The sequence below is a fragment of the Staurois parvus genome, unplaced genomic scaffold, assembly GCF_062004578.1.
Source record: "Staurois parvus isolate SC_StPar_1 unplaced genomic scaffold, SC_StPar_1.0 ptg000635l, whole genome shotgun sequence".
Classification (NCBI taxonomy): Eukaryota; Metazoa; Chordata; class Amphibia; order Anura; family Ranidae; genus Staurois; species Staurois parvus.
The window spans coordinates 507,499-524,556 of NW_028318431.1; the positions used below are offsets into that span (position 1 = coordinate 507,499).

The 17,058-nt window shown below is 40.1% G+C and overlaps 1 protein-coding gene across 1 annotated transcript in view; it reads right to left on the minus strand.

Annotated features, from left to right (window-relative positions):
• Positions 1–17,058, minus strand: part of PIGS (phosphatidylinositol glycan anchor biosynthesis class S) — a 32,486-nt gene that overhangs the window by 9,024 nt on the left and 6,404 nt on the right. The window contains exons 4-8 of the mRNA XM_089693616.1: positions 15,834–15,923; positions 13,281–13,372; positions 10,318–10,552; positions 8,989–9,131; positions 4,803–4,917 (exon numbers count right to left, since the gene is read on the minus strand). Coding sequence (XP_089549742.1) covers positions 4,803–4,917; positions 8,989–9,131; positions 10,318–10,552; positions 13,281–13,372; positions 15,834–15,923 — 675 coding nt within the window. The remainder of the gene's footprint in view (positions 1–4,802; positions 4,918–8,988; positions 9,132–10,317; positions 10,553–13,280; positions 13,373–15,833; positions 15,924–17,058) is intronic.

A 17,058-nucleotide genomic window follows, 5' to 3' on the forward strand; every position in this document is an offset into this window, starting at 1 on the left:
TTGCTGCCCCGCCCACAGTAAAAGTACTGTCGGCAGGTGGTGCGGCCAGGCTCAACAACGTAAATATACGCTGCTTAGCACATACAGTTGTGTTCAAAATAATAGCAGTGTGTTGAAAAAATTGAATAAAGCTCAAAATCCTTCTAATAGCTTTTATTTCCATACACACAAATGCATTGGGAACACTACACATTCTATTCCAAATCAAAACATGAAGAAAAATATATCAAATTTGTGTTGTTCCTCTAACAAAATTGAAGAAAAGTGAATATTAGACTGTTCAAAAAAATAGCAGTGTTTGTATTCTTCTTTACAAACTCAAACATTCACTATATAAACTGAAAAATGTTTGAAGATTTTGCTTTCCTTTGAATCACTTAATGAATATTTCGTTGTATAAGCACTGTTAATGAGAACTGCTGTACATCTGTGTTGCATGGAGTCAACCAACTTCTGGCACCTGTGAACAGGTATTCCAGCCCAGGATGATTGGACTACATTCCACAGTTCTTCTCTATTTCTTGGTTTTGCCTCAGAAACTGCATTTTTGATGTCACCCCACAAGTTTTCTATTGGATTAAGATCCGGGGATTGGGCTGGCCACTCCATAACGTCAATCTTGTTGGTCTGGAACCAAGATGTTGCACGTTTACTGGTGTGTTTGGGGTCGTTGTCTTGTTGGAACACCCATTTCAAGGGCATTTCCTCTTCAGCATAAGGCAGCATGACCTCTTCAAGTATTCTGATGTATTCAAACTGATCCATGATCCCTGGTATGCGATAAATAGGCCCAACACCGTAGTATGAGAAACATCCCCATATCATGATGCTTGCGCAACCGTGCTTCACTGTCTTCACAGTGTACTGTGGCTTGAATTCAGTGTTTGGGAGTCGTCTGACAAACTGTCTCCGGCCACTAGACCCAAAAAGAACAATCTTACTTTCATCAGTCCACAAAATGTTGCGCCATTTCTCTTTAGGCCAGTCAATGTGCTCTTTGGCAAATTGTAACCTCTTCAGCACATGTCTTTTTTTCAACAGTGGGACTTTGCGGGGGCTTCTTACAGATAGCTTGGCTTCACATAGGCGTCTTCTAATTGTAACAGTACTCACAGGGAACTTTACACCTTCTTTCATCTTCCTGGAGCTGATTGTTGGCTGAGTCCTTGCCATTTTGGCTATTCTTCTATCCATTCGAATGGTAGTTTTTCGCATTCTTCCATTTCTTTCAGGTTTTAGTTGCCATTTTAAAGCATTTGCGATCATTTTAGCTGAGCAGCCTATCATTTTCTGCACTTCTTTATATATTTTACCCCGTTCCAATCAACTTTTTAATCAAGGTACGCTGTTCTTCTGAACAATGTCTGGAACGACCCATTTTCCTCAGAATTTCAGAGAGAAATGCACTGTAACCAGCATGTACAACATTTGCTGCCTTCCTTCCTTAAATAAGGGCAATAATTGCCAACTGTTTTTCAAAGAATGAATGACCTCACTAATAGAACTCCACACTGCTATTATTTTGAACATGCCCCTTTCAATTAGTGATTCAATTACACAGAATCAGCAGCATGCATGTCATGACTGTTGGGTCTGTTGGATTTCTATTACTCTACTACACTGCTAGTACTCTGCTAGTAAATTATTTGCCATGTAGAAATATCATTTCTACCAAAAACAGTGATTGATCAGGTTAGTGATGACTGACTGCTATTATTTTGAACACAACTGTACATACTGGCGTGTCCCCTGGGGTATTTTGGTTACCGGTTATGCGATCACAGTGTACACAAAACTATTATGAATGAAATTCACAACAGTTATGCTTACTCTAGTGTTGCTGTAATTGGCCCACAGCTATCACATGGTACCTGGGCCAATAGCAGCATCCTGTGTCATGTGAAGATCATATGAGAATGCTGTATTAGGCAAAAAAACAAACATTTATTTCATTTCATTTTCCTTCATTTTACAAAAAAAATTACAACTTCAAAAAACTTGCCATGCCACTTACTAAATAACTCTGTCTACTTTCCAAAAAGTGGTCTCTTGGGGGGCATTAGTACTGGCCCATTTTAGGGCCTCAATAAATGAAAAAAACCATCAGTACATCAGGACTAATTTTTCTGAGCAGCGTATATATAAAATACTACTATTATTATTATAATACAGGATTTATATAGCGCCACAAAGTTTGCTCAGTGCTGTACATTGTAGTGGGGGACAGTACATGAGACAATACAGTGACAATACAATACACGAAGGGTTCGAGGGCCCTGCTCTTTGAAGCTTACAATCAATCAATTTTGAAAATTGATCAAAGGAACACTTTGAAAACACATCAGATCTCAATGGGGAAAAATATCATGCTGGATATCTATACTGATATGGACTGGGTAATGTGTTAGGAATGTAAGGATGCCCCATCGTTTGATGGAAATAAAAAATTATCAACCTACAGAGGACTGAATTCAAAGACACCCTGAAAATCAAAGTGAAAAAATTATGCAGCAGGCTAGTCCATTTTGCTGAAATATTATTGCAGTAACTCAAAATGGTGCTCAGTTGTTTGTATGGCCCCCATGTGCTTGTATGCCTGCCCGACAATGTTGGGGCATGCTCCTAATGAGATGACAGATGGTGTCCTGTGGTATTTGATCCCAGATCTGGACCAGGGCATCACTGAGCTCCTGGACAGTCTGAGGTGCAACATGGCGGTGTTGGATGGACCGAAACATGATATCCCAGAGGTGTTTTATTGAATTTAGGTCAGGCGAGCATGGGGGCCATTCAATGATATCAATTCCTTGATCCTCCAGGAACTGCCTGCATACTCTCACCACATAAGGCTGGGCATTGTCGTGCACCTGGAGGAGCCCAGGACCCATTACACCAGTGTAGGATCTGACAATTGATCCAAGGATTTCATCCCGATACCTAATGGTAGTCAGGGTGCCATTGTCTAGCCTGTAGAGGTCTGTGCATCCCTCCATGGATATGCCTCCCCAGACCATCACTGACCCATCACCAATATGGTCATATTGAATTATGTTACAGGCCGCATAACGTTCTCCACGGCTTCTCCAGACCCTTTCAGGTCGGTCACATTTGCTCAGGGTGAACCTGCTCTCATCTGTGAAAAGCACCTGGCGCCAGTGGCAGTTCAATGGCAAATGCCAATCGAGCTCTATGGTGCCAGGCAGTGAGCACAGGGCCCACTAGAGGGTGTCTGTTCCTCAGCCCACCCTCATGAAGTCTGTTTCAGATTGTTTGGTCAGAGACATTCACACCAGTGGCCTGCTGAGGTAATTTTGTAGGGCTCTGGCAGTGCTCACCCTGTTCCTCCTTGCACAAAGGAGCAGATACCGGTCCTGCTGATGGGTTAAGGACCTTCTGTGGGCCTATCCAGCTCTGGTAGAGTAACTGCCTGTCTCCTGGAATCTCCTCCATGCTCTTGAGACTGTGCTGGGAGACACAGCGTACCTTCTGGCAATGGCAAGTATTGATGTGCCATCCTGGAGGAGTTGGACTGCCTGTGCAACCTCTGTAGGGTCCAGGTATGGCCTCATGCTACCAGTAGTGACACTGACCCTAGCCAAATGCAAAACTAGTGAAAAACAATCAGAAAAAAATGGAGTAGGGAAAAAATGTCAGTGGCCTCCACCTGTAAAAGCATTCCTGTTTTGGGGATTGTCTTATTGTTGCCCATCTAGTGCACCTGTTGTTAATTTCATTAACACCAAAGCAGCTGAAACTGATTAACAACCCCCTCTGCTACTTAACTGACCAGATCAATATCCCAGGAGTTTCAGTGACTTGATGCTATACTCTGATTAAAAAGTGTTCCTTTAATTTTTTTGAGCAGCACATATACAGAGATCTCTCTCTCTCTCTCTCTCTCTCCACACACACACATACATACATATATATATACACATACATATATTCCTATTATAGGAAATATTTTACAACAGAAAGTAAAAAAAAAAGTTTTCAAAATTTTCAGCCTTTTGTATGAAAAAAATTATACAAAATTTTATTTGGGTACAGTGTTGCATGACAGAACAATTGCCATTTAAAGTGTTACTAAACCCACAACAGTAAAATCAGTCTGTATATGCAGTAAAGCATGCTTGTTATACTCACTGTGGAACCTAAGGGGTTAATCCTCTGCACAGTGTAAAAAAGCTGTGTGATCCTGTCTTCCCTGATCCTTCCCTTCTTCCAGTGCCACCTTCTCATCTCCTGATAAGACATATCATGTGGAGTCACTCTGCACATGCTCAGTTTGGTGTGTATTCCTAGAGAGGGTTTTTTTTTTTATGTGGGAGAGTGCATGTGAGCAGCACATGGCCAATCAGCACTGTCCAGACAGAGGACAGGGGTCCTGCATCCTCCTAGAGCAGAAAGAAAAACTCCTCCTACAAGCTTTAACCAGTGCTAAGTTGGACACTGATAGAAGTCGCAAGACTGCTCTAACTGCTGATGAATAAGGTATTTAGCAGTTTATATTAACTACAATAATTGCACTTCCATATTCTGTGTATTGTGGGAGACCAGACAGAGTGAACAAAGGGTCCGGGGTTTCGTAACACTTTAAAGTAGCACAGTGTTGAATAGCAAAAAATGCGCTGGTCGTGAGGAGGTAAAGCATTCCTGAGGTCAAGTGGTTAAAAAGTTGAAATATAGGTCTGTTGAAATGAATAAAGTCAGCTCGTTTTACCTGAAAGGAATTCTGCAGAATAACAGGTACTGAAAAAGAATAGTATCTGACAATATACATCTGTTTTAAGAGTACTTACCAAGTCTGGCCTCTACAGGATTGATGACATGGGGCAGGTTGTGTGCATTTAGGATGTAGCTTGAGGTATCCTTGTCAAATCGAGGATTGACTCCAAGGACAGCATAATACAGAATCTAAAAGTAAAAGCACATTGTATGCATTGAATGCTCCATTTTGAAACTATAAGGAAATGAAATGTATCACAATGCCATATATTCATGGTCTATCACAGTCAAAGCCCCAACCACGGCTGGCAGCTTAAACTGCCCAAATTGCATAGTTGCCAAAGGTCCCTAATTGCTCGGGACATGCACAGAAAACCGACTGATGTCCCACTCAGACATTGTCCTGGGCAGAATCACGAAAATTAGGCTCTGTCACGGACAGTCAGCTACCTAATTCACTCAGTATGCAAAACCCCACCACAGCCCTGGGGTAACACAAGGGTTAATCATACAGTGACTGCCCCTACCGCCTCCTCTTCCATGAAGTCAGCACGTGAGCAGTTCAGGTGAAGCTTGCCTCTCAATGATTGGGTGGGAATCAGAGAGGGGGCGTGGCCAGCCTTGGAGGGGTGAAGATGAATATGCCAGCCCGCCTTGAGCCTTGAACTGCAACACGTGTGAGGCTTCAGTGGACCCGACTGGACGTATGTTTACTGCTGACATTTCTGCTCACTTTGCATCTCCTTATCGGAGGGGAAGGTCATGATGGCTGAGGGCCTCTCTCTGGGTTGTTTTTTTTTTTTTTTTGGGAGGAAGAAACGAGCAGCAGCCATTTGGGGTCTATCTAGTGGGGGTGGCTGTCAGTCATTTCTATCCCACAGTCTGGATTCCTACATACACCTCCATCTAGTCAATCATCTCCATCCTGCACACATATATGCAGTGCCATCCAGTCATCCCTATCCTGCACACACCTCCAACCAGTCATCTCCATCCTGCACAAACATTCATACACACACCTTTATACAGTCACCTACCTCCTACAAACACCTCCATCCAGTCATCTCTATCCTACAAACACCTCCATCCAGTCATCTCTATCCTACACACACCTTCATCCAGTCATCACACACACACCTTCATCCAGTCATCTCCATCCAGCACAAACATCTCCATCCAGTCCTCTCCCTTCCACACACACCTCCATCCAGTCATCTCCACCCTGCGCACACACCTCCATCCAGTCATCTCCACCCTGTGCACACACCTCCATCCTGCACACACAAACACCTCCATCCAGTCATCTCTATCTTGCAAAAACACAGTTATCTCCATCCAACACACACCTCCGTCCTGTCATCTCCATCCTACACACAGCTTCATCCTCCCTTTTTCTGCACTGTACATTCCCTATTTAACATTACCACATTCTGCACTGTCATCTCAAACTCTATTTAATCACACCCCCTTTAACCACTTGCCCTCCAGAGGATTTACCGCCCTTCCTGGCCAGGCTATTTTTTGCGATCCGGCACTGCGTTACTTTAACTGGCAATTGTGCGGTCATGCAATGCTGCACTCAAACTAAATTTATGTCCTTTTTTTTCCCACAAATAGAGATTTCTTTTGGTGGTATTTGATCACCTGTGCATTTTTTTTTTTTAGTGCTATAAAACAAAAAAAGACCGACAATTCTGAAAAAAAAAAACAAAAACAAAAAAAAAACAAAAAAAACTGTATTTTTGACTTTTTGCTATAAAACATATCCAGTAAAAAAAACAAATATAGTAATAAATTTAGCCTAAAATGTATTCTGCTACATGTCTTTGCTAAAAAAAAATCCCAATACAAGTAAATTAATTGGTTTATGTGAAGGTTATAGCATTTACAAATGGCGGTATATTTTTTTTTTTATACTAGTAATGGCAGCAATCAGCAACTTATAGCAGGACTGCGGTGGGCATTCTGACACTTGGTGGGAAGTAACTGCCACGGACATCCCAATGACACTAATACAGTGATCAGTGCTAATAAAAAGCACTGACACTGTACTAATGACACTGGGCAGGAAGGGATTAACAACTGAGGCGATCAAAGGGGTGTTCTGTGTCTTACAACATGTGCTGTGTGTGTTTTACTTGGGAAACATGCTGCTGTGTATTTCTCTGCTGTACATTCATAATATATGATAATATATGAATGCCCACCCCTAATTAGAACAATGACCCGCCTACAGAGGCTTTCTCACCAAACAGAAAATAAAGTGTCCCTAAAAACTTTTTTCAAATGTTGGCAATTATGAAATTGCTGGAAGCAATGCATTATTATGCCTTCTATAACTTGAGTCACTAACCAAGATCTAATACGCAGAATAGGACTTTTGACCCTAATCTGATTTTCCTGATATGCACATTTATTCATGGCCAGTGATTCATGTTATTTTTCAGGCTTTTCTCCCATTTTTGATTTCCACCAAGTGACCCTACAAATAATACACTCCCTGTTCCTTCAGGTCTACAATTTTTTCTCTAGTGCATCTATGGGACCACCTTGGCTGTCCTACAGCCTGGACTTCAAATATGCCAGCCCTTGTTCAAATCTATTACTGTTGGATAAGCAAGATAAAATTTCTATGCACAGCACACTGCATTTCTGGCAAGATCAACTGGTATTTTCATGCCTGTGATAGTGAAAACTAATGCAGCTACAACAACATCTAAAGGAATAGTAAGCGGAGATAAAAGTAACTTTGACTTACCTGTAAATTCCATATCTTAGAGTACAGTACAGGACACAGGCCTGATGCTCATAAACCCTGGGTTAAATGCTGGTAGCTTCAGGTGATTAGAGACTGCCAATTACTTGAGGGACACACTCCCTGAGCTTCCCCCTATAACTCTACCCCATTCATTGAGTCCTCACTTTTGTAGCAAGTGATGCAGAGTAATACAATATTAGAAGAAAGGGTGGCCTGTACTGCAGTCTAAGAGATAGAATTTACAGATACAACAAAATTCCTTTTATCTTAAATTGTACATTACAGGTCACATGCTTGATATTCATACACCCTGCACATTTTCAAGCAATGAATAAGAGGGGTTGGTAACAACTAGGCAAACAGAACTTTGGCAAAAAACAAGGAAAATAGACCAAACTTCAGAGTGCTGCTGTAAGACCCTTATGGCCAAAACTCGAATCCTTGGACATCCACCTGGTAGAACTTTTCAAAAAGGTATGAACATAAGACCAGGTAGTGACCTTACAAAGGTGGGCAACAGAAGCTTGATGCCAGAATGACCAGGAAACCGTGACCAATCTGGTGGATTGAGCAGTAATGGTGCAGCTTTTATCTTGCACTTTACAATCACTTTAAAGGCCAAGTTTTGGTCAAGTCCCGGTTGTAGGAAGGCAATAATGTGAGCCACAGAGTAATCTTTGGGACTGAAGTGTCTGTGTTCACACTAGCCAAATAAGTATCTCCCCCCCCCCCCCCCCCCCGGTATGACAGTGATCTTTCTAGAAGTGACTTTTTATGCTTTTAGCAAAGTAAGATTAAGGAATCCTTCAGTAAATATAATGTGGTCCTCTTCAAGATTTAGCCCTCTCAATTTGTGTGTTTTTGATGACCTATTTTTGAGTTTGAAATTACCTATTTTGCCTGATTCTAACATCCTAGCAAATAACTTGCTACTGAACATCCAAATTCAACTGTATATCTGCACCATTCAATTTAACCTGTCTCAATAGTACTGTACACTCTAGGCCACACAACGTCCAGTGCAGGCCTCCCCATTTCCTCTGTGATGCATCACAAATGTAGGAGTGCTAATGTGATGAAACACCGAATAACTGAGCTGTCTCTCTTGCTCTGTTTCAGATCAAATCACTGTTTAGCTTTTACCTGCAAAGTATGAGACCGAGAGACACAGGGATTGTGGGATATGCAAGTGCTTATGCTACAGACAAAGGTTATGCATGAACCTGTGCAGTGCCATGCTGCATGCCTCAAGTTTGAACAAAGCAAACTATGCTGTGCATGCAAGGCAACAAATGACAACATGAAACTGAATCAATGCTCAGCTCATGCAGGTGAAGAACACTAGCAAAAAAGCACACATACACTTCAATTGAAATAGCTACTTCAATTTTCACTACAACTTGAATTTAATAGTAAAAGCTGTACTAATATCACAGGTTATATGGTAGATTCTGAGGTACCAGGCAAAGACTACAGACACTAGTAAACTAGTTGCCACTAACCTGAGAGTCTACAGAGAAGTTGGCTACAGGCTGCAACTTGTCCAGGAACGGCTGGATAGAATGGTCTGAGGCAGAGCTTATATTCCAGTTTAAGTCATGAGATTTTGGATCTGGGTTGAGAAGGGTGAATGTGATTTCATAACCTATAATATATAAGATGTTAGGGCAGTCAAACTGTTATGTGACCAATCGAACCAGCAATATCAAAGACATAGGTACAGATATAGAAGACACTTCCCAGCTTATGAAGTTCAATGTGTTCCATCAACAAGCATTATTATTGTGGGTCTATGTGCACTGCAAAAGCTCATTCAAAAATGAATGAGCTGCCAACCCAGTGTAATGGACCATGCTGTCCACTACTGTGCAGTGAATTGGGGTGCCATTCACAGTGCACAGTCATAACACAATAGTCTCAAAGGGCCAGAAAAAAAAATGTGGCAAAAGATAATTTTTTTTTTTTTCAAACCTACCAAATACCAACTGTAACTGCAGTTTTGGTTTAAGATAGCATTCATGGATTCCAACAACAAAAAATGTTAACCTTTAGCACACTTTACCTGTCAGCCCATGACAAGATCAATTTACAAAGCTAACACAAACAGGATAATGATTCTCATCAACAAAAAAACAGTGAAAGTTAGGCTTCGATTACATGGCCAATAAGGGCAGTGGTGCGGTAAGAACCAGCTTACAGCCATGAAAGGAATTACAGGTATGTGCGATCAGCAGGAAGCCTGTAAAAATCAATGCTAGGCTGATAGGTGACTCATTTGTCCCCAACAGCATTTAACTGCTAGATGTGCAGTTATATGTGCAACAGCCACAGTGCTTGTCATTTATTTGTAGACGCTTCCTGGCAGCTACACATTCACCTGCTGTATTAACGGGCTGTATTCTCAGCCAAGACCAATGACATTTGGAAATTATAGTCACACAGCTAATATAAAGTGCCTTTTCCTTGTGTTAAAGCTTTGTGAATGGAGCCTGATGCATTTTCTACTACCTATACATCACAATCTAAAAGAGAAATTTGCAACTGTAATTCATCTGTGGAAAGGTTCTATATATGTTCGCAGGAGATGGTCCTTTCGATGGTTGGTCATGGAGGAGTTAACTAAGCCCCATACGCTCTTCACTAGGATGTGGACATGGGGAGAGTAGTTAGGATTGACAGGTTAACAGTCCCTTGTGAAAGGGATGTTATCTCTGAATGAGACATATTGGGATATAAAGAATATTTTAAGTAGCCAAAAGCAACCAGCAACTTAGGATGTGAATGTGTTTATCATAGAACAATATAGCATTCAGTGATCACTGTGCCTGTACCTGGGCTGGACTTTAATGCTCTTCTGCTGCTCTCAAAGTCATCTTTATTGAACCGACCAATGGAGATCCTATCAGACAGCGAGGCAGTGACAGCCTCCTCAGTGATGGACATGGTGTGAATAATGTGCTCTACTTTACGATACAATGTATGGCGGATTTCTTCCGTGGATAGCGAAGGGTCCAGTGTAAGTTTAACGAATGATCTTCTATGCTTGCCAATGTAGACCGTGACCCCCTGGAACAAAAGCATACTTCAGCAATGAGCTTTACAAATAAACACATAACCGAGTTCAATGGGCTGAAACACCTCTATTTCTTGCATCTCAACTAGACTTCATTTGATACAGTATTTTGTGCATCTCTGCCCACTCCCTTATTGCCATAGATATATATTTCCACTGCCAGGACACAGAGCTGTATACTGTTTGTAGCTTAGGCTACATACAGTTTATACAGCACACACAAAGGGCACATTTAGTAGTGAAGGTTATAGTTCTTTTGGTCCAGTTTGGTCCAAACTAACGATTTAAACTTCTCTAAAAACTGGAGAGCAGATCTTGCAGTAAAATGCAAGGTCTGCTCAAGTGGCTGCCCCCCAAACCCTGACAACAAAACACTGCAATACAACAACAAAAAACACACACATTGCAAGAAAGAAAAAGAATGAAAAATACTTGTCTTACTTCCACGATAACTTTGTGTAGACAGGTGTAATCACACCACTATGTTCAAGTGTACAATGCTCCTGTATCATCCCTCAATCCACTCCGCAATCACGTTAAAAAAAAAAAAAAAAAAAAAAAAAAAAACACACACACTCTGAATATAGAGTGTAGTATGTACAACCAAAATTAGCCTTCATTAAAAAATATATATCCACTCACATTAAAATGTGTCCTCCTGGGACACCAAAGTGTTAAAAAATCACTATACAGTGCTCCAGGTTGTTTAGATGCTGTAATCCCTCTGGCAAAATGGCGGCACGTAGACTTCCAGTTTGACATCATCGGCACACCCTATGCGTTACGTCACAACACTTGACTTCATCAGGAGTCCTGATGAAGTCACATGTTGTGACGTAACTCGTAGGTTGTGCCGATGACGTCAAACTGGAAGTCTACGTGCCGCCATTTTGCCAGAGGGATTACAGCATCTATACAACCTGAAGCACTGTATAGTGCGTTTTTAACACTTTGGTGTCCCAGGAGGACACATTTTAATGTGAGTGGATATATATTTTTTAATAAAGGCTAATTTTGGTTGTACATACTACACTATATTCAGCGTTTTTTTACATGATTGCGGAGTGGATTGGATTTATATTAAGTGTTGGCAAAGAGTTGACAAAGAGTGGGAAGACTTTGTACCATATATGCCAGCCTAGGTTAAAAGTCTTCCCACTCTTTGTCAACTCTTTGCCAACACTTAATATAAATCCAATCCACTCCACAATCATGTAAAAAAAAACAAAAAAACTGCTGAATATAGCGTAGTATGCACAATCAAAAATAGCCTTTATTAAAAAATATATATCCACTCACATTAAAATGTGTCCTCCTGGGACACCACAGTGTTAAAAACGCACTATACAGTGCTTCAGGTTTATAGATGCTGTAATCCCTCTGGCAAAATGGCGGCACGTAGACTTCCAGTTTGACGTCATCGGCACACCCTACGCATTACGTCACAACATGTGATTTCATCAGGACTCCTGATGAAGTCAACTGTTGTGACGTAACGCATAGGGTGTGCCGATGACGTCAAGCCGCAACCGGAAGTCTACGTGCAAGAGGGATTACAGCATCTATACAACCTGGAGCACTGTATAGTGAGTTTTTAACACCGTAGTGTCCCAGAAGGACACATTTTAATGTGAGTATATATATTTTTTAATAAAGACTATTTTTGGTTGTACATATTACACTATATTCAGTTTTATTTTTTTTTACATGATTGCGGAGTGGACTGAGGAATGATACAGGAGCATTGTACACTTGAACATAGTGGTGTGATTACACCTGTCTACACGAAGTTATCGTGAAATACACGGGACTGTTCACTACGATTTATGTTGTATATAGTCGCACGATTTATAATTGTAGAAAAGTATCACAAACAATGTGGATGTTAAAGATTATATTTGCATTTATATATATCCATAGGAATATACGACCAGGAAGTATGTTTGATCATGAAGTATTCACAAGCACTGAAGAGTGCTTTTTCGCGGTCACTGTTTATTAGTACAAACATTACATGCTAGCTGCACATTTGTAAGGAGGTACCTATTGCGCTGAAGTTTTTTCTATAGATTTTTAAAATTGTTAAAATTTAAAACAATAGCTAAGACTTTCTATTACTTTGAAATATAATAAAAAGCAAACTGTAGTGGAGAGAGCTATAACAACCCTAATGGTGGAACAGCTCCTCCAGAAACAGTCTTGGGATATATAAAACCTTGTCACCATGGTAACACTGTACTGCTAGGGTGACAGTATGTCAAAAAAAAAATATATATATATATATATATATATAAAAAATTAAAATAAAAATGTAAAAAAAAATGTTTAAAAATTATAATTTTTAGTTATACACCAATTTGGATTTATTTTTTTTTTACTAAAAAGATAACGGAATAAATTTTGGCCAAGATTTATGATGAAATATTATTTATTTGCAAAATGTTATAAATAAAAAAAACTTTTCAAAATTTTGGGACTTTCCATTTACATAGCAAAAAAAAAAAAAATCCCAGCGGTGAATAAATACCACCAAAATAAAGCTTTATCTGTCTCAAAAAAATGGTAAAAAATTCATTTGGGTACAGTGTTGCATGACCACGCAATTGTCATTTAAAGTGTGATAGCTCTGAAATGCTGAAAATTGCCCTGGTCAGGAAGGGGGTAAAAGTGTCCGGTCTGGAAGTAGTTAAAGGCACCATAGGTTATATGATCTCTTAGTACCTGTGGGAAAAGGTGAGTGGTTTCTGTTACAATAAACAGAGACAGGGATCCCTGGGTTCCTTTACTGAACTGCTGGAGAGCTTCATCTGCTTCTGCAAGGCAAAAAAAAGATATTTATGTCTGATGTTTTTCTAAGCTGTATTTCTCAAATTGTATAAATGGAACAATCCATATACAAACGGTTCGTGAGACTGAAGCCCTCTTGTGGCAATAGTATGTATTCTTCAAATGCAAACCAACATCATATAACATAAAATCTAATTAGGACCCCAACTTCCAACCTTAAAGGCAGTACTAGCGATAAGAAAATTGTACGAATATGTCCTATGAGGAACGATCGGTTGCTTATCTGATCATTAGTATATGGATTCCAACTGTTCAGGTGACAAAAACTGAAGGTGCAAGCTAGAAATTGTTTGCCGTATGTGAACAGAACACTTGATTTTGTGCTCAATATGTACAGTAATCGTACAGAAATAATCGAATAGAAAAAAGACACGCGTGCTCAGAAGCAAAGAACGACCCTACACTAACCCCTTCAACTATGCTAGTACATAGCCACAATTGCCTTTGTCAGGTGAGAATTTTTGTGCATGTTAATACCATTGTTGGTTACATCAGAATACACATCTTCGTGGAAAATCAGATCATTTGTCCTATTTTCTCATAGTGTATACTAGGTACTAGTTTTCAGTTTAACCCCTTAACTGTCTTGAAAGAGTTAAAGCAAAAGGCGTTATAGGCTCCTCTGCTACTAAAACAAAGTTTTAAAACTTGATCACTTCTACGCAACCCAAACAGTGGATCGTTATTTGATGTAAAAGTGATTGGGGCAACATGACAACACCTCTTCCAGAAATGTAAGTGGTTAGCACAATGAAGCTGCATCTACTGTCACCTTCTCTGCACTATTGGTACATAACCTCCATTAGCACCATTTAGTTTTGCGGCACCCGAGAAGGACTAGTATTAGGTAATGAGTGGGTTCCACATAAATGGGGACAATGAGGGGAAAAAAAAATGACAGGGACTGCTCATGAGTTGAACTTCAGGGTGTGGTAGGGGTTGACCATGGGACATCCAGTGATTTATACAACAAATCTTGCAGATGAAGGGTTAGGTGCTGGCTGCACATTTGAACCATGTGTGAAGATATTCTCTCTTTCTCTTGTCCTTTTCTGACATCCATGATCATGTGTCTGGTTTCCCTCTCCCTTTCTTCCATGGCCTTTGATCAGTAATTAGCCAACACTTTACTCTGCCAGGATCAGCTTTCACTCTACCTTGTCTATACACCCTGGGCTACCACCAGTTGATGTTCTGCCTCCTCTACCCCCCTTCTAAGTTCAGGATTTGCTGTCATTCTGCATTCTTTTCTCTTTCCACAGTACACAACCAGCTTCTGCTTTGAATCTTCTCATAGTGGTCTATGACCACCAACTCACTCTCTGCCTCCAATAACCCTACTTCTCCACCCATAATCAGGCAAAACACTGCGATTCAGCCCTAATCAAAAACAATGTGAACTGAAAAGCTCACAGGCGAAAATATTATTCTGTGTAATTAAAGCCTAAGTGCAGCTTATGACACAAATAGAAAAATTAGTACAAGAGACATAACTTCTGGCTAGTAAGATGTGTTCCTTGAGTTGATTCTTCTTCTTTTAGTAGTAATCCACTTGGTCATGCACCCCCCCACCCCTACAATCTTCCAGCGTGAGAGGGGTTAATACAGTTACAGGGCTGTCAGCAACTCCCATCAAGAGTGCTCAACTATGCCCACCCTTTCCTGCCAGATCTGCCATTCAGCTGTAGTAGCACAGGATCTATAAATGGGGAATGGGCGGATAATTAATACCTCCATCCCCTCAATTCAGAGATACGATTATGGAGGCAGGAGGTGCGGGACTGAGTGGATTACTATTAAAATAAGTAGAATCAAAGGGAGACACCATGCTAACTGTACGTTACAGTATGTCCCTTGTGCTGATTTTTCTAATTTGTGTTTTTGACTGCACTTAGGTTTTAAAGTGCCAACTTCCATTGACCCCACCATTGTTGGCGCTCCTTCCCATCTGCTAGCACAGAGGACCCAGAGCTTGGAGCATAAGTAGGAGGAAGAGGGAACCAACATTTTAACTGGACATATATTAGCCTTTACTTCCACTTTAACCTATTCATGAAAAAGCCCATAGCTGAGGAGTGTATAGACTGCTGCCAGTCTGCTAAGCTTTTTTTTTTTTCTTCATACTATGACCACCAATATGAGATCATACAAAAGAATTTATATCTAAAACCTTTCTAAAACAATGTTTAATGTACTTACTGCATGTTGTATGTCAATATTTGATAACACATACTATTTTAGGTAACAAGTCTATATGGCACATGATAAAAAGAATTCACAACAACAAAGGACATCTACTATTTTAGGAAATTTCCCAAGTAACACCAGGCATTAAAATGTTGGAGATTCAATGGACTATTGTAGCTAGTCTGTCTTTGGTTTTGGCTTATCTTGAACTGAGAAGGAAAAGCAACAAATACTTTGTACCTTGTAAACTCAGCAGAGAGAGTACTTCATCTTCCTCAATACTTGTTCTTCTGTACTTGAACTCATAGCGGGTGCTAAAACTGGTGTGAGCTGAGGTGGAAACAGATTTTAAATTCAAACAGAAAAAAAGACCTTGTATGGCATAAATCAACTTTTATGATATGGTAGTGTTAAAGCTGCACTCCAGGCACAAAAAAAAAAAAAAAAAAAAAAAAAAAAAGAAGGACTATAAATCCATATTCCAGGTTGATGGAGGAATCCTCCCAGCTGCACTATTGTATTCTGACGGCGGGGCTCCTCCACTGTCAGGACACACTGATCAGCACTGATCGAAGAAGAATTTTCCAACATTCCTGCTCAAGAGAAGCTGATCCTTAGATCTGTAGCAGGAACTACTATGGCCAGCTTTAGTAAATATTCCTAATGCTTTGGCAGTTAGTAGCTACAGCTGCAAGAATAAATGACCGACTGACTCAATATGATAAAACGTGGTCACAATGGAACCTAAAGTGGAACTGTAGCACACAGATTGGTGGTATGTCTTACCATAATGTGGAAGTACGTAGCAAAGTGTACACAGCAATGCGGATGCACTGCAGGCAGTGTGCGCAAACAAATTGCTAGCAGAAGAAGAGTTTTCTTTTTCTTTTGCCAGCAGTAAAATACAAATCCCTTAGGTCCTCTAGCACCCAAGGAGAAGATGCAAATGTCTGCAGCACCACCTAACCCACAAACATGCTGAGACAGTAGGATTACTACCAAAAAAAAACTCTACCTACTAGGATTTTTTTACACTTTAGTTATGCTTTAAAATTTCCTTCTGCCCCTAAAGTTGGCCATACGCTATGCAATCTGATTGTACAATATCAATGCAATCTACTTTGGATTTACCAAAACAATGTAATATGAGATCAACATTAACTAATGCAATATATATCAAATCAAGCAGGTCTTTGCACTGTCTAGTTGATGGTGGAACTAAAGATTGTACACTGTATGGTCATCTTTAGAATTTAACATGAGGCCAGACCAATACATGTTTTGTTGTGATCTTGTATGTTTTTTAGTTTGTTCTGCTTATAACATAAAATGGATACTTTGTTACAAAGACATGGAACTTTGAAGTTTATACTTTTATGCTTTTCATTGTCTTCGACTATCTATGCTTTCTGCTAACAGTTTCTAACGTACATTGTAACTCTAATATTTAAATAGAGAATTTTAA